This window comes from Pholcus phalangioides, unplaced genomic scaffold (genome assembly GCF_987345545.1).
Source record: "Pholcus phalangioides strain wild (caught in Gottingen) unplaced genomic scaffold, Ppha-v1.0 ptg000020l_1, whole genome shotgun sequence".
NCBI lineage: Eukaryota > Metazoa > Arthropoda > Arachnida > Araneae > Pholcidae > Pholcus > Pholcus phalangioides.
In genome coordinates, this window is record NW_028301613.1 from 3,356,735 (window position 1) to 3,384,099 (window position 27,365).

Here is a 27,365-nt window from a genome sequence, read left to right on the forward strand (position 1 = left end):
GCCAAAATAATTTTTTTAGGCTATTGAAGGACTTTGTGTTCTCGCATGTTGATGGGAACGATTACACAAATTCTGAAAGTTTTGCTTTGTTCTCAGACTTTAATTTAGTCGTCACACATAGCAAATTTCAGGTGCTAATGTCGATATTTTCAGTCACCTTTGCAATCTGGCGTCTGCGATTTGTCAAGCCCCGATAAAGCAATATTTAAAAAACGGAGACAAAAAGTAAAAATTTCGCTACTTACTCTGAATTTATACTCTGTGTTCCCCCTCAAGCCACTACACACAAATGATGTGTCTCTCCCGTTATAAGCAGTTAAGAATCCATGCCGCTGAAAAAAAAAACCATTTTTTAAAACTCCTAAAACAAGAACTGATATTAAAAAAAAAAAAAAAAAAATCAAGCACGATTTATTTCTTTGAAGATACAATATGCCAGTCAGATTTAAAATTAGCTTCAACAATGCAGCCTATTCCATACGGTAAGTACAGTCCTCCAATCACAAGATGAGACTTGACTAAGGCATGTCATGCCACGTCGGACTGTTCTCTTCTCTTCTAGAAGAGCAAGCCAATCGTGAAAGCTAAGCAGCTGGCGAGCTATTCCCGATGGTTTTTCCCAAAAGAGCTGAATAAAATCATTCAACGTGACAGGACGTGCCGTAGCCAAGTCTCATCTCGTGGTTGGGGGACTATATACGGAATGCATAAACTGGAAAGTACACAGGATCTGAAATAACTTGCGAGCATAATTTAGATAACAGTACACTGGAAAGACTAAGCTTGATCAGACGCAACAAACAGCATCATGTGAAATATTAGAGAGAACTATAAAAATATAAAAACTGGAATTTGTAGAATGCTAACCAACCCTCCCAAAGCATGTCAATTGGTGAATTTTATAAACTAGATTCCACATCAGCAGTTTCCAATCGGAGGTGCACGACCTTTTTATTAAGGGGTCCATGGCCCTATTGTAGAATTACATTTAAAAAGAAAGAAAAATCAATGTTAAGTCGGGAAAAAAACGTAAAAAAAGAAAAAATTTCAATTAAATTTACATGCAAAAGAACCGTTGCAATGTCAGTAGACTGCAGCAGTAATGTTGTTATGATTTAACAAAAATTGTACTTTTGATGACGTCTCTAGATAGGAAGGAGTACGAAACACTGTTTTAGTTCTATTGCAGCCCAATAGTTGACACTGCTATCACATGGCCAGGACTTCCATTCAAAAAATTAGAAAAAGTAGGACGGGAGGTACCCCTTTAGTAAGATTGACTCGAACCAAAGTAAAATGACAGAAATGACTTGGCAACAAAAACAGTTTTTGGCCAAAAAAGGGAACTAACAACCACAGATAAATAATTCTTTTCCGTCTCTCCTCACATTCATATCCTCCTCTTCATTCACACATATTACACTTCTTTTTTCGAGGAGTCTCCCAAAAGTGCACAGAGTCTACCAACTCTCTTCAACAATGCACACAGCCAATTATAAACATATAAGTTTTTTTAAGAATGACGCTCCTTCGCGACCACTTCCAAAAGCACAGTGCAAAATTTGTAAATTATAAGGTCCAACGGTAAATCGGATGGTTTTACTGAATTGTCAATCTTTTTTTTTAAAAGGGATTTGTTTGTATTTTACTGTTCAATGCCAGCACGATCGTTTTCGACAAATGAAGCACTTTCATTTCTAGCTCTCTGCTGAGCTTTTTAAATATTGTTTATGCCTCTGTATGTCCTGAAAATACAGAAGACAATTGAATGCTTTTGGCAGCATCATCCCATGTATCAACTGCTTTGTAAAGCAAACTGTTGTGTCACCTACACACAAAATGTGCGCCACAATTTTGAATGCATGAATGTTAGTTACGGTCCAAGACCATGAAGTAGTAAATACAAAATTACTTTTTCTCAACCTGGTACAAGTTTTCAATCAATACTCTACTTGGAACCCTCAAACTAATTAAATGAAAAATTACTAAACCCCCCAAAATGGTCCACATACCCCCCAAATAACCTGAAAAACCGATACAATTTCTGCTTTGGCAGAATCATGAATTGCAATCTACAATATTTGTAATACTTGGCAATATATCGATGATTCCCTGCTCAATTAAAATCAATTACACAAATTTTGTTAATAGGATTTGTGTGGGGTAGAAAAGTAGGACAAAACCGAGAAAGAGTAGGACAAAAGTAATAAAAGTGGTAAAAAGTAATTTTACCAAAAAGTAGGATAAATGGGAGCCCTGCATGACACTTGCTAGTACTGGATAGAATGTCCTCCATTATTTGAGAACATTCTCGCTGTTAGATGGCTGTAGTTTCTACGGCTATAAATGGGAGTCCATAACAGACACCAAGATTTCCGAGGGGGCCGTGACTAAAAATATTTGGAAACTGTTGTTCTACATTTTCACAACTTTTTAAGGGTAATCTTCATATCCTTTGTATGACTTGGTTGTTTTAGAATTCACAAAAAGTAGCGAAAATCAAAAATTGCAACTACTTTGCAAATTTTAATTCCCCCGTCCCCCTAATAATCGTTTTATACTAAAATTGCTGACACTGCTTTTGCACACGATTGGACGTAGTCTCTCACGTCCCTTCACTATATCATTATCAAATACCAGAAAGAACTTCGGCACCTTGCATTCACTGTTGTCACAGGAATAAGAATAAAATTTACCATGTTTTCATCTTCTATCTGAAGACTGAAATCGTTATCTGAAGACCGTTTTTCCCACTCGAGGTGGATCCTGTTGAGGAAAGCTTGCTTCAACATCGGGGGCATGGGTTGACTAGGGGGACTGCCACTGGTACTGAAGGAGCAAATAGGACTATACGGGCTAAAACAGAAATCAAACGGTAACAAAATAAATATTATGAAAAAAAAAAAGAATCAGTAAAAGCCTGAAAAGTAATTATAGAGTGATAATTACTATATGATTACTTTACAGGGTAATTATGGAGTGGTGATAATCTCAAAGCCGATGTAAAAAAAAAATTACATACCTTTTTCCTTTCTCAGTCGTGGCACCTAACCTAAATCTGTAGCACGTTGCTGGCAGTAACTTAGTGACTCTGAATTGTTTCAGCGGACCAGAATATACTGGAACAAAGTTATTTTCGCCATAACCCTGGTCACATTCTAATACATAGTTTTTAACCTTCGAGTTTGGATCACCAATGTTCTATGAAGAGAAAACAAGGATTTCTGTAATCAGAGGCGAGAAAATCACAGGGAAACACACATGAAAAGAAATCAAACAGCAGGTTTTTGTCCAACGGGTTATGGAAATGCAAACAATCCAAGCATTGCCATAACACACTAAAAGCTGGCAGATAGAATTACGGATAAAAGGGACAGCTTGTTTTGTAGCAGTAAAACACTAAACAGGTCCATACTAATTTTTCACCATACACAGCCAGACTAAAAAAAATGCAGGGGGGTCCAGATACTTTTGATCATGATTCAAACACGTACCACAAAAGTTTAAGCACAACAGTAATTTTGAGTCTAAGTTAGTTGATGTACATTGTGAGGTGTTACACATTTTGCGCAGGATCTCTGCAACAAATGAATAACAAATGGCAAAACGCAACATAAATCTTGAAAATTTGCTACATTATAGTGAAACCAATGAAAATGCGTGACACGAAAGTTTAGGCACGAATCTTAAAAATGTTCTTTTTTTAGAAATCATGTATAAATAATTTTAGTTACTTACGTTATTGAAACTGTTTTTTATAACATCATCAAACACATGATTTACTATGAAGAGTACCAGGTTTTGTAACAATTCTGGACGAACATCGAACCATGTTTTTCAGTTCTGAAACAGAGGAATATTGTTTTCCATTGCCATACACGACATGTGTAAACCTACTCCATAGGTTTTCTATGGGGGTTGAGGTCCTTACTGAGAGCTAGCCACTATAGAACTGAGACGTTTTTGGCTCTGAACCGCTTTTTCAATGAGGTGTGGAAGAAGGCATTATCCTGCTGAAAAGTATAGCTTGAACTACCTAATATTTCTCCAAATGGTAATATGTAGATGGATTACAAGTGTTTCTTGGTCCATTTCTAAATTCTGAATACCATCTAAGAATACCAATGAGGTCTGCTTACTATTACTAAACTTCCACCTAGATGCCTACTGAACAGTTCCTGGACTTTTTCTTAGATCATGCAATAATAAGAATAACCATCTGAGCCATCTATAAATTCCACTTTTTTTCATCACTGAAGAGTATGTGCAGCCATTCATCTGAATACGACACATGATTTCAAGCCCAGTTCCATCATGCTTGCTTACAGTGTTGTTTCAAGCAGAGTTCACGAATCATATTCGTCTACGAACACAGTTTCTCTCCAAATATTCAATTCTGTTCTCTGTGTCACTAGCGGAGTGATTTTGTTGCGAAGCAAGTCTTTGTATTTTTCTGTCGTCACATAAACTGGTCACTCTGGGTCTTCCGGGTCTCTCGAGAGATTTCGGTTTACAATACTCACCATGTGCTAGCACTCTATAGATGCCTCGTTTCGATCAATCGATAGAAATTTGAGAAACAGATTTACCTTGTAACTTGAGTACCCATATCCTCGATCGTGTTCAGAAAATTCACCACCAGAAATTCACTGCCACGAAAATTCACAGACCAACAATTCACCAAACAGAAAATTCATCACTGGGAAAATTCACAGACAAACAATTAACAGACATCAGCTCGACATGAGTGAGTGAATGAATGAGTGAAACCAGCCTGTCACTAGACTAGAGCTAACTTGCTCTCACTCAGTCAATTACTCACTAAGTTGCTCTTATATCAATCACTTACTAGGTCACTCACTCACTTCACAGGCCACTTACTCAATGTTGCTCACTATGCCACTTGATCACCCTTTCAGTAGGTCAGTCACTCACTTTATCTCTAGGCTGCTCAATAACTCTATAGATCACTCACTTACTCTCTAGGTTGCTCACTTTGTCATTCACTCACTAGATCATTCATTCTATCATCAACTCACTTGGCTGCTCACTCTGTTACACACTCAACCCCATGGTTACTTATTCACTAACTAGGTTGCTCACTCTCACTCACTAACTAGGTTGCTCACTCTCACTCACTAACTAGGTTGCTCACTCTCACTCACTAACTAGGTTGCTCACTCTCACTCACTAACTAGGTTGCTCACTTTGTTACATGAACTCAATCGCCAAGTCATGCACTTACTCACTAGGTCACTCATTATGTCACTCGCTTACTCAGCAGATCTCAGTCTACCACTGGGTTGTTCATCATGACACTCATTCACTAGGTCGCTTATCTCTAGGTTGCTCACTCTGCCACTCGTTTGCTCCCTCACTCACTAGTTAGCTCACTCACGAATACTAACCACTCTGTCACTCACTCACTACTGTATCATTTACTGATTCACTTACTTGGTTATTTCCTCTCACTCAATAGTTCACTGACTTGTGTCGAACCGTTGTTGGTGAATTTTTCGTAGATGAATTATTTAATTGATGAATTATGTTGGCAGTGAACGCTCCATAAACCATATAATCAGCACTTCCTTATCCGTTAGCTGAGTGAATTTTGGTATGGTACTTGACTCGAGAAAACAACTAAAGTTTGTGTAGCAACAATGAGAAATGTCCTTTTGTGACGTGAATCCACATGGCATATTGAAATTTGCGTAAATATGATTTTGATTTTGTGCTTATACTTTTAAGGCATGCGAAATTCAATATTTTGATGCTTTGAAGTTTTAGTTTTTATATGAAACCTTCAACTCACGTATTCTATAATAAATCTGCAATTTCTGATCTTCGATAAATTATCAACAAAATCTATCAGATATTTTTAAATTTTATCAAAGAATGTATTGTGTGCACCTAAACTTTTGTGCTACACTGTACACAGCTCATCAATTTATAGCAGAAGATTAAGAGTTCATCTGGGTGACTTACGTTCCACTTCAAGGTCAAACTGTTCTTCGTTCTTGAACAAAGCCTTGGAGGTTGAGGCACATCTAGCTCAGAGTTCTGTGTACGAAACACCAATCCTGAAAAGAAAGGTAAACAATCTCAACAACATTGAAATCTGAACAAAAAGAAATACAGGAAACTAAAATTCTGGGGTAGGTGTTCAGCAAGGGTGCCCAACTTTCAAGAGAGGCCACTTCATTGGTTTTTCATACAGGTCACTTGATTAAGTGATCTTGGGCAATGCCGCCGGTCACTTGAGTGATTTGGATATGTGCTGCACACGTACCTTACGTACTCAAGTAAGGAGGAATCGCACTGCTGGCCGAGTATTCGTAAGATGTAAATGTGCTGCAGAGTGCTTTTGTAATGGCCTTCCTACAGTGAAGGCAAATGTATGACAAAAAAAGCTTTTTCCATTCAGTTGACTAGTTTCAAATTTCTTTTTCTGAGAGACTGTCTCAATGGAATGTATGAAACATACCGCACATTATAAAAAAGTATCGTGATTTGTAATAAACTTTCAACAGTTTCATTCTAGCACCTCATAATGGCTGAATAAAAATGCAGCACGTTAGCTTGAAGACAAAGGAAACAAAAGTCATGTTTTATAATAAGATAAAAAAAATGGAACGATTGAAAATTTTGCAACCAATTATGTGGAGAGAACCATACCATACACCATACATCCCGTTCGAACAAACGGAATGTATGGTCACAGTACTTGCAAACAGCACTTTTGCAGATTTATTTATCATTCGATTATTATCAGAAACCCAGGTTCCGACGTGATCGCATTAAGGTATCATCACGGGGCTCGTCTCCATCGCGTGTCAGTTTGAAAAAATATATCCCTTTTACCCTCTACTATTCCCGGCTGCTACACTTATCAGCAGTGGAGGGAAGAAGAATATTTTTTCGAACCGACACGAAATGGAGCCGAACCGTGATGGATGTGCGTGAAGATACCTTTAAGTACATACACACAGATCACATTCATAGGCAGATACGGGGAGGGGAGAGACAATTGCACTAATGAAAGTGGTCGAGGCAAGAGAACAGAGACGAACTATCTTCCACCTCTCAACAGTTTACTTTTCACACCCTCTGTTATTCATAACTCCCCCCTCCAGAGAGCCTGTATTTGTATGTGATCAAACTAATATTATGAAGTTGAAATACACAGCCCCCCATACAGATTTTTTTTCCTTTAGCAGCAGCGGATGAGGAGCAAATTTTTACAGAAACATACCATTTCGGATATAAACAAGCGAGACCTTACCTTTCACTGTGCTCCCTCGAATATCATCCAAAGATGCTTGAACACTGAAAAAAAATATGCATGAAAATGTATTCAGTACATATGCTGCTAGAAATTTAATATTCATTGAAAAAAAAAACAATATATATACAAGCTTATATACAGTAAAACTCTTATATGAAACAGAACGTCAAGAGACTGAAATAATATTCCATTTTATCCAGGTTTAACATTTTATAGGGGTGCAAATCAAAGCACCAATCACAGAACAGACTATAATTTGATTCTATTTTAGACAGGTTTCCATCTCATTCAGCGTCCGTCTTGAACAGGTTTCACTGTGTATAAATTCTGAATACTCATAATAAAATAGATAAAAAAATGATCTGCAACATGCAAATTTTTTGGTCCATGTGTAGTATATATGAAAGCCAAATGGCAGCAGCAGGAGAATAAAAAACGAACACAGCTCTGGCAACATAGAGAAGTTAGGCAGGGCCGCAACTAGATGCTTGGTTACCCGGGGGCAAGCGCAGATTTTGATGCCCCCTTGTAAAGTTGAAGGAGAGGTTTCAGAGAGAGGTTGCCTGCTCCCCACTAGTTGCGGCCCTGAAGTTAGGAGACACACACACACACAGTAGATTCCCACCAATCTGGCACATATCAGAGCAAAGTGTGCTGGATTACCAAAACTTTTCATTTACTGGAAGGTTATTGAAAACCCCCCATTTGAATCAGGGCTAGACAAATCGTGAAAAAACATCTAGGCACCAGAACAATTTCTTAAGTGTCAGAAAAAAAAAAATTAACGAAAGAAAAAGGTCCAGAATAATGGATCTTTTGACGTTTTCAGGGCATAGTCACATCTTTCATGTTGGAAGACATGCTGCTATAAATTCCAAAACATTTCGCACTTCTCTCGGCCTGCAATTCAGTAACTGCGTAAAGAAAATGTTGGGCACCAATACCAATTTTTAAGTGTCGCCATGGGTCACCTGGGATTTATCCAGGCCATGATCTTTGGCAGGCCGCAAGTCAGACTTTTCACCGGCCCTCTATAGTGATTTTATAGCATTAAACAAAAAAATGGTGGTTCTCATTGCCCTCCCCCCAGAAACGGAGCCCTGTCAGTCCCACAATTGTGTGGGACTCTCAATAAAAGCATTTGGTAGATGGTTGCCTACATTTGCCACTGATAATACCTGCCTGAGCTCCATTTGTAGCTGAAAATATCTGGATAGGCTTTATTCTCGCAGCTGAAGATGTCTGCCTCGGCACATGCATGGATCCGGGGGAGGTGGATCCGCCTCTCCTGACGGAAAAGTACCTCAAAGAGGGGATGATTCGGCAAACCTAAACAGTAAATCGTGTCCCTCCCAACACATTGCTCTAGATCTGCCCCTGTAAATGTTTGCTTTCACAAAATGTCAACAGAGAAATCTTAATACTTACCACACATAGTAATCTGTGGATGGCTTCAAAGAAGTTATTGTGCAATGATGATCGATACCGCTAGAGAAATGATAGAGATAAAAAAAAATTCATAAAGGAAAGAATTTAAACTTGATTTTGTTATGAATAAATGCAAACAAAGTGCTTGAGAAGTGTTGTACACACTGATGCAATTAAACAAAATTGTGTTGTTCTCGGCCTCCAATTTATTAATCAAACAAATTAAGGCAGAAATAATTCGGTTGCCATGGCAACCTGGTGGCTGGAATTTGTTGATCTCCAAATTAATGCATCCGACCAGTCCTACAGTTAATTCCATTCAACTACAATGACCATTACCAATAAAATTCAACTTTAATGTGACACTTTTAAGTATTGAAAGACTGCTAGTAAAAAAAAAAATTAAGAAATTGTCACCATAGGCTTAAACTTATTTCTGGCCCATGGGCCCAAGGCTCACTTCCAATATACAGGGTCTTGCAAGCAGGGCTGGACTTGGGCAGGTGCAAAAGGTGCAGCCGCAACAGGCCGCCGAATTTCTGGCGCCGCAAAAAAGAGGATAGACATACTTTGATAACATTTTGAAAAAATGTATGAACATTTTTATACAGTCCTCTTGTCCTCTGACTTCCGAGTAGGAAGTTGTTGCCCAGTATCTCCCGCGGCAAACAGAAAAAAATTCCATGCAATATTTGCTGAGATATTGGAATTCAAGAAAGTAAAAGTTGTGGGAACGAAGCATAAATGAAGGAAAGGAGTATTGTCCGTTAGTTTATGGTATTCTCTCATAACTTTTCTCCGACTTTTGAATTCAAATATCTTAGCGAATATTGCACTTAGAAACATGGAATTCTTTTTTGTTGGTCTTAGGAGATACAGGGCACCAACTTCCTAATTGGAAGTTAGAGGACAACGGGGACTGTATAAAAATTTAGATTTTTTTAAAATTTGTTACGCACTGTATTTTCACTCTCGAAACTGGTACAAGGTAATTTTTGAATGCCTTCTGAGCATTTTTAAATTAGAATCATACCTCTATGACGGAGGGTTGATGAGATAAAGGCAGTATTACCCCTTACACAAGACATCCTATATATATATTTGTCACCCTCTCCATAATACCTTTAGACACATGGGATTTGAGGCGCAGCCCCCCCCCCTAATACTCCTTAGCCTTCCGAATTCGTCTAAAACCTTTATGTCTGTGATCGCTACAGTAATTTTCTGTCTATAGCTTGACGAGGAGAAAACGTGAGGGCGGGTAATAATTTATGATCCAAAAGAATATTTGAAACACATACTTATAGACGCTTTTGAAGTGTCCATCTTTTCCCTTCTCGCAAATCATGACTTCGTACATTATTTCGCTTTGTTGAGTACTCATTCCAAGTTTCTTCTCCACGTCACTTGGAGGCAAATCTGGAGGTTTCCAACAAACAAGGGCACTACGACTGGATACTTCGGCAACCTACAGGTAAATGATACAAAATGAAATAAATAAATTGGGACATTATATAGACACATCAACTGCTGATCACTTTGTTCAAAACACGATTATAAAATGTGATATTACATTACACAAAAGATTTTTTTAGAGCGTGAACAGAATCAGTACCAAAAATTTATGCACATATTTCAAAAAGATATTGCACAAATTTGTTGCTTTTTTTAAGAAAAAGAAGCCTGGGTAGATAGTGTTTTAATAGCTACATGAACGTGAAAGTGGATGGGGGGTCATCCAATTATTATGTCAGCTTCGATGGGGAGGGGTTTTGATGGTTAGCTGACTTATGATGAAAAGGGGGATTTGAATGATGCTTACGTCATCAACCACCCTTTATAAAAATATGAAATATTCTTAATGGCATCTTCCTCAGTGTAACAAAAACCGAGAAAAATCTTTACACAGTTTTTGGCCACCTGAACTGGAGAGGACTTATTCTTCCTATAAATAAGTCCTCTACAGAGCCACTTTGACTAAAACGTGCTCTAGAACTGTGACACTCAAGGGATATCCAGATGTGCCATGGGCTGCTCAAGTGCTTTGGGGAACTGTGTCTAGGGTCACTTAAGTGAATGTACCATAGGTCCACTTGAGTGATCTGGAAATGTGTTGCTTAATGCTCTGGAATTGTGCCACAGATCACTTAAGAGATCTGTAAATGTGCCGCTTAGTTCATGTGTGGTGTTGCATTGTCCTGCTGGAATCGTCCAAGCCTGTAGAAGTGCACACAGGACATGAGTGTAAATCAGTGATTCCCAACGTGGGCATTAACGCCCCCAATGGAATGTTTCAGGGGGCCAGTAGAAGCTACTGATATAACATAGGATCCTATGGGTTAGATTGCGTTAGATGGGTTAGATTAGACGATGGGAGAAAAAAATTACGAAGAAGGGGGGGGGGGCGATGGGACAAAAAAGGTTTGGAAACTATGGTGTAAATGATCTAAAAGAATGTTTACATACTGTTCACCATTCAGAGTCATCTGAAGCTTTATCATTTATCAGGGGTCCCATATCATGCCAACAATACACATTCCATGCCTCCTCTACCAACTTGAAGAGTCTCCTGCTGACATGCTGGGTCCATGGTTTTATGGGGTTTTCTCCATTCCCGTACAAGACCATCAGCTGAAACAACCGAAAATGTGACTCGTCTGATCAGGCAACATGTTTCCTGGCATCAACCGTCCAATGACGGTGCTGACGAGAGTCTAGACAAGGCACATAATTTTGTGTCACGCAGTCATCAAAGGTGGACTCTCGTTGCATGGAGCCGGGTTCTAACTCCTATCGTCTCCTCAGTGGTGGTCAGTTGAAATTGGTTTTCTGTGGTTCAAAACTTCGAGGTGCGAATGCAAACCAATCTCCCGTTAAAAATTCTTGCTACACAAAGCAACGGGCCTACAACAATACAATTATTCAACCATTACACTTCACTCTCATAGAAAAATTCATAGCAGATGGCAGCACTACACATAATAAGCATTACACCGAAACAAACTTCACATAGGTTCACATCTCGTACACACATTCCAACATGTACCAATTGCTTTGAAATTCTGCAGAGGAATGTGGACAAGGTGCAGGTGTGGTTTAGCAGTCATCAAAGATAAACGAGTGGGTCTTTGGCTCCCAAAGCCCATATCGAGGAGAGACTGTAGCACAGTTCACATGCTGACATTTTTTGATGCCCTAACACTGAACTCTGTAGTGATTTTTGAGGCAGTGTCGCACGTCTATCTCAGGAAATGCTCCTTAATAGTCATTGGTGGGTCCCATTCCCTCAGATTCTTTTTTCACCAGCACCTTTGTCGGACATTTTATGTTTTCCAGATCTTTTATATTCGTGGTATGTTGTCGCGCGAGCTAAAATTCATGTTTAATTTCTACCTTGGAAAAGCTATGACCCGTCTCATGAGTGCAGGCTACCAAGTCACTTAAATCGTGATAAACTGCCATTGTAGCAGCAGAAACTGATTTAATAGTTTCCATAGTTACCTGTTGTCTTATATAGGCGCTGCTTGATCATAGAGTTATTTCAATTGCTTGCAATTCTCCTTTACTTGCAAATGTTCCTCAGTTTTCCCCGGCACTTCTGTGTATAAGGTTTCATTAATTATTAAGATCATTATAACCCATTGATGGTCACAGACAGCTCAGATCGGGAGTACGGGTATGTTTTGGAGTCTTTTGTGAATGGCGGAAGATAATGAAAGATCTCGTCGGAGGTGAGAACTGCAAAGACTGGTGTAAGTTGCGCAGGAAGAGGGGGAGGGAAAGAAAGAAAGTATAGCGAAAACTTGGACAAGTCCACTTTGAGAAGAAATATCAAAAAAATTCCCAGACAGAACAATGAAATTTTGTCAATATAAAAGCCAATTACTGCCACAACAACTACACATTCTTTGTAGTCAAATGAAAACTTACGGTTGGTGGCCTCATGTTGGATAAATATTCTGACATCATCCATGTAACCTCTTCATCTAAAAAAGAAAAAAAAGACACTATTACTGAACAGACAATACACGCAAAAAAATAACACCAACCTCATTTTTATCATTTATTTCCTACGGTCAAAAATGGGTTAAACCGATTAGGTTTTCTTTGGAGCTCAGCATTTTTATATGATTCAGCCATACATTTGGCATGGCAGTAGATGGCCTGATCATCACCATCTTCAATCGTTGGTGTCCCTAGAGGGAAGAGCTCAGGCAATTTCACCTATTGCTCTGACACCAAGTAGAATAACAAAAATTACGGGTCATGTAGATGTGAATAAATATCATTCTGCGTGAGATTTCCCAGAAGTTTTCGCAACAGTATTGGGAACGAAGTTGTTAAGAGTCATTAATGTTGCTTGGCTATCAGAGAAGATAATGATGCGTTTGTTATGCGATACCCTTTAGCGATTAAGTTTTCAGCTAGTGCAGCTACTGCAAGTACTACTACAGCTTGGAAGACTGTAGTCGTTTTACCAAGATACAAGTGTATCTTATCATAATCATGGGTCAGCTCCAGAGATGCAGAAGATAGCTCCAGCACCAGTTTCAGCAATCCCAGAGTAGCATTTGATAGCTCCAGTTGGGATGTTATCAATAATGTCAGCAATTTAATTTCTCCCAGGTACGTAGATAGCCTAATTTTTAATAAAACTTTAAATAAAATTTGTCACTTTGAAAATAGGAGTCTTTTGGCATAAGTAGAGAAGGAATTTCTACTTTGACCCTTTTGAAAGAGCGTATCCCATAAAAATTCGGTTGCACCAAGTACCATTTCTTTCAGGCCTGTACATGGTTCTGAAGGCTTCTCCTTGTAGGTGGGGGGGGGGGGCTGATTAGACTGGGAACATGTTATCTTGCAATAGGATTTAAATCCTCACTATAACATAAACTGAGCCCACTAATAATTATTCAGAAAATTTTAAGCACCTATATTAATCGCAGTGATATATCACAGAGGCACTAGATTTATGGAAAAGGGTGAGTAACAATTGAATTCACTAGATCCCACAGTACAATACATTTTCTTGCTAAGAGGATCCAGTTTTTTCTGTAATCTGGGTTTCAGAGACGCAAGAGAATTGATAAAAGCTACATCACTGAATCATATCTAGCAAATGCAAGCTAGCTCACCTTCTGATGCATTGCTTCCAGAACTTCCATTCAACCTGATCCCATCCTCACTCTTCTCTTTCAGCTTCCTCCTTTCTGTAAGGAAAAACAGAAAATACACTGCATTTCTTGGAATAAGCAGCATAGAGTGAAAAAACACAACATAAAAATATGTTTTTCAGCTTAATTAATGGAAGGTTTTCATTGGTGTATTTTCACTGCGTCCTATCTATGACGAAATTTAACTTTTTTATAAACACAGTTGAATCCTGTTGTAACAAAATCCAAGAGACCGGAGGAAACCACTTCGTCATAATGAAATTTCATTATAAAGGAATTCCAGGTTTTTGCAATGTTCCTATGTAAACTTATCTGAGGGATTAGAAAAGTTTTCTCTAAAACCACATTTTCGCTACAATAGTTTTCGTTAAAACGAGATTCAACTGTACTGTTTCCTTGTATTCGACAACAATTGATTTTATATATTCCACCATAAGTTGTATGAATTATCACGTGTTTCTTAAAATTTTTAACCGAATGAAGGAAAGAAACCACTGTACAAACCTTTCTTTGATGCCGGTGAAGCTTGGCCAGACAAAATGACCAGTTTGCCAGATTCCTTGGAAGATCGTCCCTCCATTTTTCTTCTGAACTTGTAAGTTTGGCGTTGGTACCGATCATCTTTCTGCGTTGGTATCACTAGAGATGAAGGTGGTGAAGGTGACGTTTCTGTAATGGAGCAAGCATACATTATTTTCCACTGATTTGGACTCAGATTTTTTATACAATCGAAAACTTTAATCAGACTTCTCAAAAGTATCAATGAGCATGAATATATGCCATAATCGCTTAGGATTATGCCAGACTCTGTCACGATTAAGTTATGGGACACTAAAATGGCAAATAAAATGTTAAAAATTCTGATGGAGGCTTTGACCCATCATGGTGTCTCCAAAGGATAATCTACCATATGACCTTGCTGAACCAGAGATCTCCGTCAGGTTGTCATTTCCATTACATGATTTAATATACAATGTCCCAGACATCCGTGGCTGGTATTGGATTGTTCTTAAGAAAGAACGGTAAAAAATATAAAATACAAAACACTTTATATTACCTGTTTGGGTCTCCTGGCCATTGCTCTGGGGTGAAGGATGCTCCTGCATCATGCCATGCATGCCCTGCGGACTCATGACTGGCTGCAGAGGAGGCTGTGGATGAAAGTGCGGCGGTGCAGAGTACGGTGGCTGTGGATAAGCGTAGAATGGAGACGGTGTTGCCATTGCAGTAGATGCATGACTCGGGCTCTGGAATTACACAAAAAAAAAATTTTTTTTTTATTACACTATAAACGTGCATATCCCCATAACATATTTAAATCAAAACAAGGATTGCGGTAGGGTCAAGTCGGTATAAGTGGCAGTGTGTGGGGCTTCATCACATAATTCCACTTGCCTAGAAACAATTGCCATAAAAAGAGCGGTTGATCCATGGCTGAATCTGATAAGGACAGGAGAGAGATCATGACAAACAGCATCGGTCCTCGAGGGATTTTCAAGTGCTAAATGGGAAAACACAGATTTAAAATAATTTTACATTACTCTTCCCCTCCCAATGAATGATGGAAGATCTTCACAGACATGTAACACTCCTGTACACACATGGCGTCGGAGCCAGGGGTGCTATGGGTGCTCGAGTACCCACACTCTCTTATTGAACAGGGCAGAGCACCCACAGAATTGATTCAGAAATAAAATCTCCTATACAGATTTCTGATTTTTTTCCCGCAAATATCAAACACAAAAAAAAATTAAAGGAAAAACTGCCCGTTTCTTCTCTATGCGTCTTGAATCTTGCTGGAGTCTCCGTTGCCACACATGTAACACTCCTGTACACACATGGCGTCGGAGCCGGGGGTGCTATGGGTGCTCGAGTACCCACACTCTCTTATTGAACAGGGCAGAGCACCCACAGAATTGATTCAGAAATAAAATCTCCTATACAGATTTCTGATTTTTTTCCCGCAAATATCAAACACAAAAAAAAATTAAAGGAAAAACTGCCCGTTTCTTCTCTATGCGTCTTGAATCTTGCTGGAGTCTCCGTTGCCATCGCAATTGATAGAGCCTTTAGACCCCCCACACAGCAAAAATTTTACTGTAGTACTCCCACATCCCCTGCTTTCTCACATTTTTGCTTGTGTCCGTTTTCCCAGTTTTGCCTAAAGGATGGAGGGTATCCAGATGCATGTGTTTTGTCTCGCATGGGTAAGAATTTTGCCTCAAGGCTCCAGCCACCCATGGTATACAGAATTTATACAAAAATATGTGTGTTTTTTTTAATATTTATTTTACAAATACATTTTCAATTTTTGTTATCTTTCAAGAGGGAGTACGCCTGTGTGAGCACCCACTGGTCCAAAATACTTCCCTGCATGTATGTGCTCAGAAGTGTACCAAAAAAATCAAGTCAAGTGAACATTAGAGGATGGGTCGTTGAGATATGGGCTCTCCCCTCATCTCCGTCTGTCCACGCACGCGCGCGCACACACACACACACAGAGTAAGGTTACAGCCCCGGATGATTTCCTCTTGTGGTACTGGAATATCTCGGGGGGGGGGGACACAAGAGAAAGTAAAGGGGCCCCAATAACAGGTGGTTTGGAGGGCCAAAGAGAGCTGAGAAAAAAAATTAGGCATGAAGAGATAAAGTTTTTGAATGAAATATGGTGGGGGGGGGGGGGGTGACTATGTTCAGAATCTACCAGGGCCAGCTTAAGGCATGGTGCCATCCAGACCCCTACATTTTCAGCAGGACCACAAGGCTGGGATCTTTGGAAGGCATAATGGCTTAGATTTATCACTGGCCCTTGTATACTAAAAATAATTATCTTGGGGGGGGGGGGTCCCTCCTTGGGGCGTATGCTCTGAGGGGGGGGGTTCTCATGTCCATAAGCTTGTCATCTCATGAGATTTGGTGTAATGATTTTTGATAATAGGTAGTAAATATGTAAGCTGTTAACTTCCAGCAAATTCTATGAGGCTCCCACAACATAACTTTATAACTTTGAATATGGGCACATCATGTTTAAACACAGCCCTGAATAGAATTGAGACAGGAGGAGAGCTCACTAAATTTTAGCCCAGTGGTCTGGGATCGATTTCATTAACAAATTCTTTTTTCAGAATGAATTTACTAAGAAAAATCAATTCAATACTTCGGAAGAATCTTGCTCCCGGATAAGACCTTGAGTAAGACATGGGAGTCATGCGAATAAAATGTGACTCAAAGAAGGCCACGGGCAGAAAAAGGTTAGTTAAGAAATACTGGTCCAGGAAAATGCTTAGCACACACCACTCTCACTAAATAACTACATATGGAAGGATAATAATTCAAGACTTAAGTAGTCCCCACCCTAAGTCTCTTATACAGGGTGCATAGCTAATAGCTGATACCGTAATTTACTGGCGAACCGTTCATCCTAGAGGCATGCTTCTAATTAGAAAAAGTATCCGAATCGTGTGTAGAACTCAGGTACCTAATTCATGTGTGAACCAAAGGGTTGCATAGTTATTGAAATAAAATAAACTTCTTACATGGATATCCTGCACTCAAAACCAAATTCCACGTTTCAAAGTGCAATGTTCGTTGAGATATTTGAATTAGAAAGAATTTTGGGGGAGCAGCATAAAACTAACGGAAAATGCTTCTCCCCATTAATGCTATTTTTCCCCATTTTTTGAATACAAATATCTCAGCGAATATTGCACTGAAAAAAGGGGAATTTCTTTTGTTGGCCACTGGACAGGGTAGAAGGCAAAAACTTTCCGACTGGGTTTTTTGAGCACAGGGTCTCCGTAAAAGGCAAAATGCTAATTTTTATTATTATATAACCCTTTAAAATATGAATGACATATCTGTGAGGTCCACACGTTATTTGGATATTTTTTTTCTAATTGGAAGTATACCTCTAGGTGCACCAGTAACTTGTGGTGCCAGCTGTTAGATATGTATACCTTAATTTTATACCAAAGAAAACAACACAAATGAAGAACAGAGCCGAGTAACACGATATGCATGGATATGCATGGGCTTCCCCTCGCATAACCCTCTCGTTTTCAAACTCCACTCCTATCGAGGGAGCAGCAGCACAGAAAACACAGAATAAAAACCAATCCTCAACAATAATAACATTCCACAGACGAGGAAAGTCGAGGAGAGACGACGGCCTACAGAGAGAAAAATACCGAGGCGATCGACCCCATCAAAAATTACCAAAAAAGAGGCCCAACCTAAAACACACACATACAGAGATCGAGGAACTTTTTTCTTTTTACGCCCACAATAAAAAAAAATATACGTGTATATAAGGAGGATGGGGCGCCAGGCCGCCCGCCCTGTTACGGATCAGGGAGGTGACCTTACGTCTCAACTTCTCCTTACTTTTAATTTAACCCTTGCAGACCTGTACACATACACCTGAAGACCGAAGAATAAAAAAAAAAGGCCTATTATATGTTGTTACGCGGTTAAGCTGAGACGATAGCCAGAGCCCGACGAGACGTGACGAGAAGCGAACAACACACGCCAAGCCACACCACAAACGTCCTTCGCTAACAAATAATGTGAAAAAAAGAACCACCACCACCACGCAGACTCTGTACACTCGAAAATACATATTAAAATAAATAAAAATGCATATTCTCTCTCTCTCTCATAGCATAAGCAGCAATTTCCTCAAGGACGTCGGTGGTCGTCGTCGTCTTCTTCCATATAGGAAAGAAATGGCCACAGGGAAAGGTAGATAAGGACCTTGTTGAGGTGGTAAGAAGAAATAAAATAACAATAATAAAAAAAAAATAAGATTGTTATAAGAGATGGGAAGAACCCCGAAAAAACCGCCTTTAGACGATAACTTATGAACTCTTCTCTGCTCTGATAAGCAGCCTATTAATATGCATGACACACGAGCCATCCTTTTATACACACAGCGAAGGGGGCGGTTAGAGGGGGAGGGGTTCACCATCGTGAAAAAAAATATATATATATCGTGAGATTACGATAGGAAAAAAAGAATGAGATGACACCAAGTGCATCTCGATATTTTTGTATTTCTTGGGAATTTACAGACAGAAATGTTTGACTTGTGTAGTAACCACTGACTGGCAGAGAAAGCCAATTTTTCATATTCAAACACAAAGGAAAACACTTTGAAGTAAATTGAACAACTGTTCGCTCACCAATTATGAGTTCTCCATCCAGCTTGGAGCCACGAACCAGGCTCAGGGGGCCAAATGCGGCCCACGAAGACGTTCCGATAGTAGAAGTACCGTTATCCTAATACACACAACACGATAAAAGCCTAAGCTGATCATATTTCCTTCACAAAAATTCAAGAAATCAGGATCCGTTTGGGATATCCCCAATCAACGGCAAAAAATTGTCAGACGCCTAATGAGTTGCCTATTGAAGCCGAAAAAAAAATGTCAAAGGCGTTAATTTTCAAGTCATTAAATAATCTCAATTCTTTATTTGAGAAGTTCAAGTTGAAAATAAGGGGATAAAAACACAGAACTTTTTTTACGAAAAAGATGGGACGACCAAATGTCCGGTAAAATACATGTCACATGGTACATACAAGTTTCTGACCTGCGGACTGAAAATATTGTGCATCCCTACTTCAAGACACGTATTTTTCAAGACATACGAATCTTCAGGGAGATTGGGTCATGACTGGTCATCACTATCCATAGGGTGTTCGCGGCTGGGGGTGGGGACACGAATATCACGGGGTAAAACGTCTCTATAATAATAGCCAAGATTACTATAGCCAATAACACTAATTCCAAGAGGAAGACATGCATGGGGGAATCGAAACGGCCCAAAAAATTCATTAAAAAAAAACTTCTCATTTTCACTTTTTACCGGTGATTATATCTATTACCCACACACACAAGCAAGCATCATAGCTAGTAAATTTAATAAATACAGTACTTGAAATTTATCGCTTTTACCGGTGATTATGCATAGCACACTGACGGGTATACCATATGCATAGTACCTTATACCGGAATACGATCGAAATACAGTCGGTCCCGCTTAATCGGATAAACGAATACCCAGCTTAAACGGATACAATCCTTCAGCACCAAAATTTCTGCCATAGTGACAAGTTCCCCGCTTAATGTGGTAATTTCAACGACTTTTAACCGCTTAATCGGATATTACGCTCCAAACGTCAACTGTTTACACACATCAAATACTACAAACAATGTTTTTATTGAATGAGACATTTCGAATTAATTGAAAGTGTTAAAAAATGGGTGATTAAATTATGCATAATAGCCGACTGAAATGGTCGGCAATTATGAATAATCACCGGATTTATCATCATGCTCCCCTTCCCCCGACATTCAAATCTCAGGCTATACTCAGAAATTGACAACCCCCCCCCCCCGAAACTTTCACACACGGAGAAGAACGTTAAACCCGAATTCCCTAATGTGATTTTTTTCCCTACGCCAGCGTCAGGGGCGTATGCAGAATCGACCACTGAAGGGGACACAAACATTTTCTTCCCGAGAAATTTTGAGTTACCACCTTTAAAAAAAAAACATTTAAATTAACAGAAATTGGTTAAAATAAAAGGCGTTTTCTTTCGGTATATATATTAATTTCTTTAAAACCGAAATATGAATTTTTCCCCCTAATTTTTGGTCATCTTGGGGGGTAGGGGGGCACGGGCCTCTACCGCTTACGCCTCTGGCCACCGTTAGCTAACTGCCGACGTCAGCTCCATCCGCAACTATCGGACGCTTCAACGATTAGAATATTTAACGAAAAAAAAAGCCTCTTATGAAAAGGCATTAGAATGTTTTTATTACCCTTTATATCTCCCCATCCTGTTTTTCCAATTATTTTATAAAAACATCAGCAAAGTAGGCTACGCCACTGATCATGTTTTCAGCCGAGAAGGAGAGGGGGGGGGGAATCAACCCCCTTCCCCCCTTTTTTTTGACGGGTACATCCAGACATCAGCTAGACTGAAAAGAGACTCAGACAGTCATAATCTCCGACTAAAACAAAAAGGACGAGAATGATCCCGTCTGGCCTCCTCGTATGAACGCTATGTGGGATTCCCAGAAGCACCCTCGATGGCGAGCCTCAGTCAAGAGACTGATCCACTATTAAATACACATGTAGAATTTTCCGGAGAAAATCGGACGTCTTTTCCAGACGTTTCCCGGAAAGAGAAGAGAAAAAATATCAAGGCGGTTCAGAAAAAAGAAAGGCCCAGTAAAGATGGATCGCTTCGACCTGATGGATCACGAATTCGATTGCTCCAGAACTCTGGTCCAAGAAATCTATTACAGTACTGTGTTTATATGATAAATGTATTTTTGATTCGCAATTTCTGGTCAGAGGGTACAGAGAATGGGGAAAAAAAAATTGGGGTAGGCTGTTTTATAGACGTGGCCACAAGTTTCGATGCGAATACGTTCTTTGTACCTTGAACCGCGTGGCGTAAGGGTGGATCAAATGAAAACGGAGCAGGAGTTACAGAATGAAATGAAACGTAGTTTAATTGTTGTAATTTCCAAACTTGCACAAGCTACTGTTTCACCAAGCGGTGAATACCCTGCCCAGTCCTTTGGCTGAGATCGAACCAGTTTCGAACATTGTCTATGACTTTACAGCGGCGACCTTTCAATGCCTTCTGAAGCAGACCAAAAATGCAAGTCATGTGGTGATATATCAGGGCTGTGCCATCTATGAAGGCCTCCGCGCGAAGCTCGTGGCGTCACTTAAGAAGGTCATCTCACCTATAGTCATTGGATATAGCAGGCCGACGCATGCGCCATCTTTACCCTTTTATATCTAATGGCTATAGGTGAGTGAGATGACCTTCAGTGACGTTACGAGCTTCGCGCGGAGGCCTTCTGCTATAGGTGGTGTTGGCTATACGGCCGGTGTTCCAACGCTATCGACCGAAACTTCGCCAACGTGTTCTGCGAAAGAACAGCTGTATGTGCCATGCATATGCTGATACATTTCACCGCAGAGAACAACAGGCCTACAACGGTGAAATCATCAAACATTACACTTCACTCATAGTTCGAAAAATATGTGGTAGATGGCAGCCCTATAACAAGCATTACACAGAAACAAGTTTCAGGTTTAGTTGATAATTGGGGATACTAATGTTGCCTTGGTTCCAGACTACTCAATATCCAGGCGGCACGCCACGTGTATTTTTATGATGCTACTCAAACGAGGATATTGGAGTGTTGGCGACTGTAACACCTACGCGATTGGTCAAGTGGCGACGTCGAGTGCAAGTATCTTTGCTATTCCAGTTCCTCGACTACGAAATATTTATTTTCTAGTACATATTTCGACAAATAGATGGCGCACCTCTTTCACGTTGTTCCCCCCACCCCTGAAGTATGTAACTGCTGGCTTTTTGTTGATCATTCACCGCTCTTGCACCCGGATGTCTTCTTGCGTCTTGACACTGTACACACTAAAAAATGTTCAAGTTTTTAACAAATGCCCAGTCTAATCTTCTCGTTACGCACACACAGTATTGGCAAATATTCTTAAGACCTTGTAAAGGTAAGCAACCAAGGACTGCGTCATTTTTCCTCGCTCTTTTGGGTTTTGAAATGTTTAGTAGCACCGTATGGGGGAAGAACGGGCAATTCGAGTTCACCAGTCGAGATCGATTTGAATATCCAGAAGTCTCACCTCACACGTAGTGTATGTATGAGAATTCATCTATAAGCGAAATGTCGCAACGTGGTGCGTACATAACACGTGTGAGAGAAGGTGCGTCATCTACATGCGAAAGGGATTACTGCGAATATAAGGAAATATTACAGAATCACGATCCCAGAGTAACAACACGACTAATAGCAGGCGAAGTCGCAAGTTAAACGGTTGTATAGGCATTATAGTTGTTATTACTCCAATGTCTTCGCCTGAGCGGCACCATAGAAATATACGCGTGGCATCTGAATTTAGGCACCATGAGTTTCTTTGCATGAGGGGAGCCCACGGTTGCATCAAGCGTACAAGAAACCAACCGCAGCTCTGTTTCAGGCTAAACATTGATTCAGATGGAGCAGAAACTTATAATAGCGATACCAGGTTCGAATCAAATTGAATTGATAATTATTTTTTAAAAAACCGACACGCATACAAAAAACCAGCTTCTGAAAACGTCAAGAACGGACCAGAAAAGATTCATCGCCGGGAACAGAAATCTGACCCTTCGACCACACATGTTCGAGACATCTCCAGGATAATAACCTGTAATTTTCTTCATTTAAAGATAACAAAAAATAAACTACCGCGAAACCGAAAGACTAAGAAAAAAATCCTCGAAGGTCAATATCGAAGGATAACAACAACAGGAGTGGGGATAAAAAAAAATAATGATAACAACAATAAACGATAATAACCTGGCGGGCGGATGGTTCCATGACACAAGATGATGGCGAGTGAATAAAAACATGGTTACAGGTAAAGAAATTAATATAATATCAAAAAGTAAAAAAAAAAAAAACGAAACCTCGACTAACATTAGATGGCCTTGCTAATAATAAAAACGAGGAATTAAAAGCCAAACAAAAGAGAAATTCAATAGCGTTTTGAAACAGGAAAAGAATGAGAAAATCTCAACGTGGCCAATGAGAGAGGCCGATTAGTTGCAAAAGAAACGAAACAGCCTTGGTTCCGCCCTCACAACATGTGGTTTTGAATGAAGACGACTCAACCCAAAGGAGAGAAAAATGAAATGAAAGGTCGACAAAAGAAGTTTCTCCAGTTTCGTTGCTTTTCCAGAAAAACAGCGCTTTTCAAATAAATAAATAAAAATCGGTTATGAAGTGAGGTGAAGAAATAACGCTAAAAGAGAAACACGTGGCTCATCGTCAGCACAGAGAGAGAGAACTGGACAGTAATCAACAGAAACACCACTTCGAAGCGAATCCAACAATGGCAAGTAAAACGATGATGTGGTAAATACCACATCTGTTTAATCTAATGTATGCTCCCCTCCCTTCATATTTTCGCATTTTCTTAACCATCGGGTAGGAGGATAGTGGTCTTCAACGTTTTTACCGATCTGAGAGCACCGGATCTTGCTAACCTATATAAAAAATATTTAGGCGTCAGTCCCAATTCTTGTTTAGTCGCTGTGGCGACCCAGCGATTTATCACGCCAGGAGCTAGGGCCACACTCACGTCCAGCCTGGCCCAAGCGCCATTCGCAAATATTTGCTTCCAGAACACTCTCCGTGTTGTGACTGTTGGCGTTCTTCGACCAATATACGGCCAGACGGATTAGAAGATGGGGGGGGGGGGGGCGGGCGGCTGGAAGTTCCTGGTCGTTCTTTTCGACCAACTTTCCCACACCTTCCGGTCTCCAACATTTGACGATTTTTACCAACGTTGGAGCGGTCACGCAACCCGTCTACGACCAACCCTGGAACGTATTGGGCCAGGCTGGACGCAAGTGTGACCTCGGCTTAAGAGCACAAACATGGTAACCCTGAATATGCTTAAATTAAGACCGGCTTGAATGCTCAACTGGGGCACCGATCAAGACCTCGCGAGCATGAAATCAGGTACACTTGAATTGAGCACTCTTAATACTTTGAAAAACGCTACAGTGCTCGTGAGATGTCATCAGCACAAAATTTTGGACAAGACCCTGCCGCAGAAATATTGGTCCTAAAAGTCCTGACTTCTGAAGTCTTCCCCCATAGTAAGAAATGGAGGGCCCTCCAGCCCGGGACAAATTTTTTTTGTTTTTTACACTAAAAATGCATCATAAGGGGAAACCACGAAAAATCTGATCAGGGGCCCCGTCAAAGACTCTAGCCTAGGGTGGGCCGTTGTTGCAGTATATGGGGATCACTGAGCGAAGAGGATTAAAACCTCTTTCACCAACTGAGGATGAAACGGCACTATTTCGACTACAGGATGAATCGGGAAAGGATGAAATGATACCCACTACCTAGTCATCGGTAGAACAGTGGTTTCCGAAAGGAGGTCCATGGGATGTGCTCCACAAGAAAGAAAAGATGAAGCGAGTGACTGGTCGAACTGCGGCGAGTGCTTATCCAAGTCCTGGATAAGCATTGAAAAGAAATTATTTGCGGATAATCTCCTCGAAAAAAAACTAACAAATTTCTGGTTCTTCGAAATTTTCGCTCGCGCCTGATTTCTTTTCCGATTTGTCGCGTCCTGGTGTGTGTAGTAATAATGTTACGACGTACATTCTACTCTTTATGTAACGAAGAGTAGCCTTTTTTTAGAAGAAAAATTCATTATGGGGGAAAATAATCTTTCGAACGTAGTGTGTAAATTAATGAACATTTCAACGTTCCTGTGTAACGAAAATTCCCTTTTCATAAACTATTGTGTATGTTGGGTGTGTGTGTGTGTTCAACTGTTCCACTTCACATTCATTTCTAATAACAATTATGGCATTTGTTTTCTTTTCCCCCGTCCATTCAATAGCGAATTTTCCCAACGCGAATGCGTGACGACCACGCCCACACATTTTTTTTGCAATCCCCCCCCCCCCCCCATATTCCCGGGAAAAAAAACCGCGATCGCATAATTGACATGACAACGAACGAGAGAGAGAGAGAAGACCGCCGCTGGATTTGATTTAATAAGGTTACGGCGGTTAAAAAGGCAATAGCGGAATCGGGGACAGCCACGTGCCACGACATGCCTCGTCCCCGAAAGACATCACAACAGAGAGAGAGAGAGAGAGAGAGGAATCCCAATCCACATAGTTTACGAAATCGTGTTTAAATCCGAATCATCTGATGTCGTCAGTCGCAGAGGCGCGTGACAGCATCTATCTCTCCCTCCATTCAACAAGTTGCCGTGAGGTGTATACATTACCGAGCATGATTTCACTACGTTGTCGGCTTTCTTGCGAAGTTTTTGGACATGGCAGGATGGGCGAAAAACAAGTTTCGACAGTATTTCGGCAGTCTTTTGAAAGTTCCCACAAAAAATCCATTAGCACTTTAAAAACTCTGGGAAGGGGGGTTGGTGGAGAGAATGGCGCGTAGGAAGGGTGAGAAGGGCTTTCTACACCACTGTAGAACGAATTATTCCATTCTGAAACTTTCTGACTGAAGAAAAGTCCATTGCTGCCCTGTCAAATGTAACTTTCTGACTGCGCTGAGCTGCTTATTCCCGTCCCTTTCTAGTTGCTGAACAGCTAGCTAGCTGCTCGTTCCTGTGTCTCTGACTACTATTACCACTACTAAACCGCACATGGACTGACTACATAACTTTCTCTGAGGCAGCGATTTCCAAAATTTCAAAGTTTGCAGCACCCTTGGGAATTTTACATAAATCGCAAGACCTTAAATTGCCGTGTTGGTAACCACAGCCCCATAACTACCTCAAATACAACTTATTCTTCGAAATATCTGGGAAGAGGCAACCTTATTATTTCACGGACCCCCCATCCTTCCTTCTTTGGAGTACCGCGACAAACCCCATTTTGGAAACACTGCTCTGGGGGAACTTCTAAAAATTTGTCCATGACAGAAAGTACGGTAAAACGTAGATAATCCGACCAAATTTGAGACGAGCCTATATAGGTGAATCGAAACTAGCTGGATAAGCAATCGTAGATGTGACAAGTATCATGCTAATGTCTCTCAACCGCCGAGCCGCGGCCCGTTAGCGGGCCCTGCCATCAATCACACCCGGCTGTAATTGAGAGAGATGCACTGTTTCATTTTTTTCCCTCATTTATTTCCCATTAGTCGTGTTTATGGCCGGCCTTCCACTAAAAAAAGAAAAAGAAACAAAAATCAACCGCCGTAGGCTTCCAAAGGTTAAGAAAAACTGACCTTTGTGTCAATAAAATGGAGTACACGCACATTGAACAGACTTGTAAACTAGGCATCCCATTGGTGAATAATGGGTTTACTGACGTTTTCCAATTGTTGAAGCCCTCTTGTAATAAAGTCTTCGCTGGCTCTTATTTCGATATTCGCTTGAGTGCGAATTGCAATTTTTTTCTTTTTTCAGGGTAATTATTAATAAATTTCCAGACACACTCATACTTCGGGGACGCTTCGATACCTCCCCTGAAATTTGAAGCGGGGTGTGTCCGTACCTCCAATGTTACATTTTGAATTGTTGAAGATCTCGTTTGATGGAGGCAAGTATCACATATACTAGTTAAAAGGAATACATGCACAACATTCAACAGACTTGTCAACGAGGTTTTCCACTGTTGAAAAACTCGTTTCACTGACGTTTCCCAATTGTTGAAGACCGCGTTTTACCATGACCTCCTAAATTATACATCTTTATCGTTATCTAGGTGGTCGTGGTTTTACTCATGTTTCCCCATTTTTGAAGACCTACTTTTACTGACATTTCCTATTGTTGAAGACCTCGTGCACTTCGTTCTACTGTTGTTTTTAATTGTTAAAAACACATCTATAACGTCGCTTTCTGACTACTACTACTTCTTGATCCCACGTGCA

The 27,365-nt window shown here is 40.2% G+C and overlaps 1 protein-coding gene across 1 annotated transcript in view; it reads right to left on the reverse strand.

Annotated features, from left to right (window-relative positions):
• Positions 1 to 27,365, reverse strand: part of LOC149070760 (fibronectin type-III domain-containing protein 3A-like) — a 125,302-nt gene that overhangs the window by 15,049 nt on the left and 82,888 nt on the right. The window contains exons 3-13 of the mRNA XM_089248785.1: positions 14,945 to 15,134; positions 14,392 to 14,556; positions 13,849 to 13,923; positions 12,644 to 12,699; positions 10,015 to 10,181; positions 8,714 to 8,773; positions 7,283 to 7,326; positions 5,986 to 6,080; positions 3,023 to 3,201; positions 2,697 to 2,856; positions 246 to 332 (exon numbers count right to left, since the gene is read on the reverse strand). Of these exons, the coding sequence (XP_089104911.1) occupies positions 246 to 332; positions 2,697 to 2,856; positions 3,023 to 3,201; positions 5,986 to 6,080; positions 7,283 to 7,326; positions 8,714 to 8,773; positions 10,015 to 10,181; positions 12,644 to 12,699; positions 13,849 to 13,923; positions 14,392 to 14,556; positions 14,945 to 15,134 (1,278 nt within the window). The remainder of the gene's footprint in view (positions 1 to 245; positions 333 to 2,696; positions 2,857 to 3,022; positions 3,202 to 5,985; positions 6,081 to 7,282; positions 7,327 to 8,713; positions 8,774 to 10,014; positions 10,182 to 12,643; positions 12,700 to 13,848; positions 13,924 to 14,391; positions 14,557 to 14,944; positions 15,135 to 27,365) is intronic.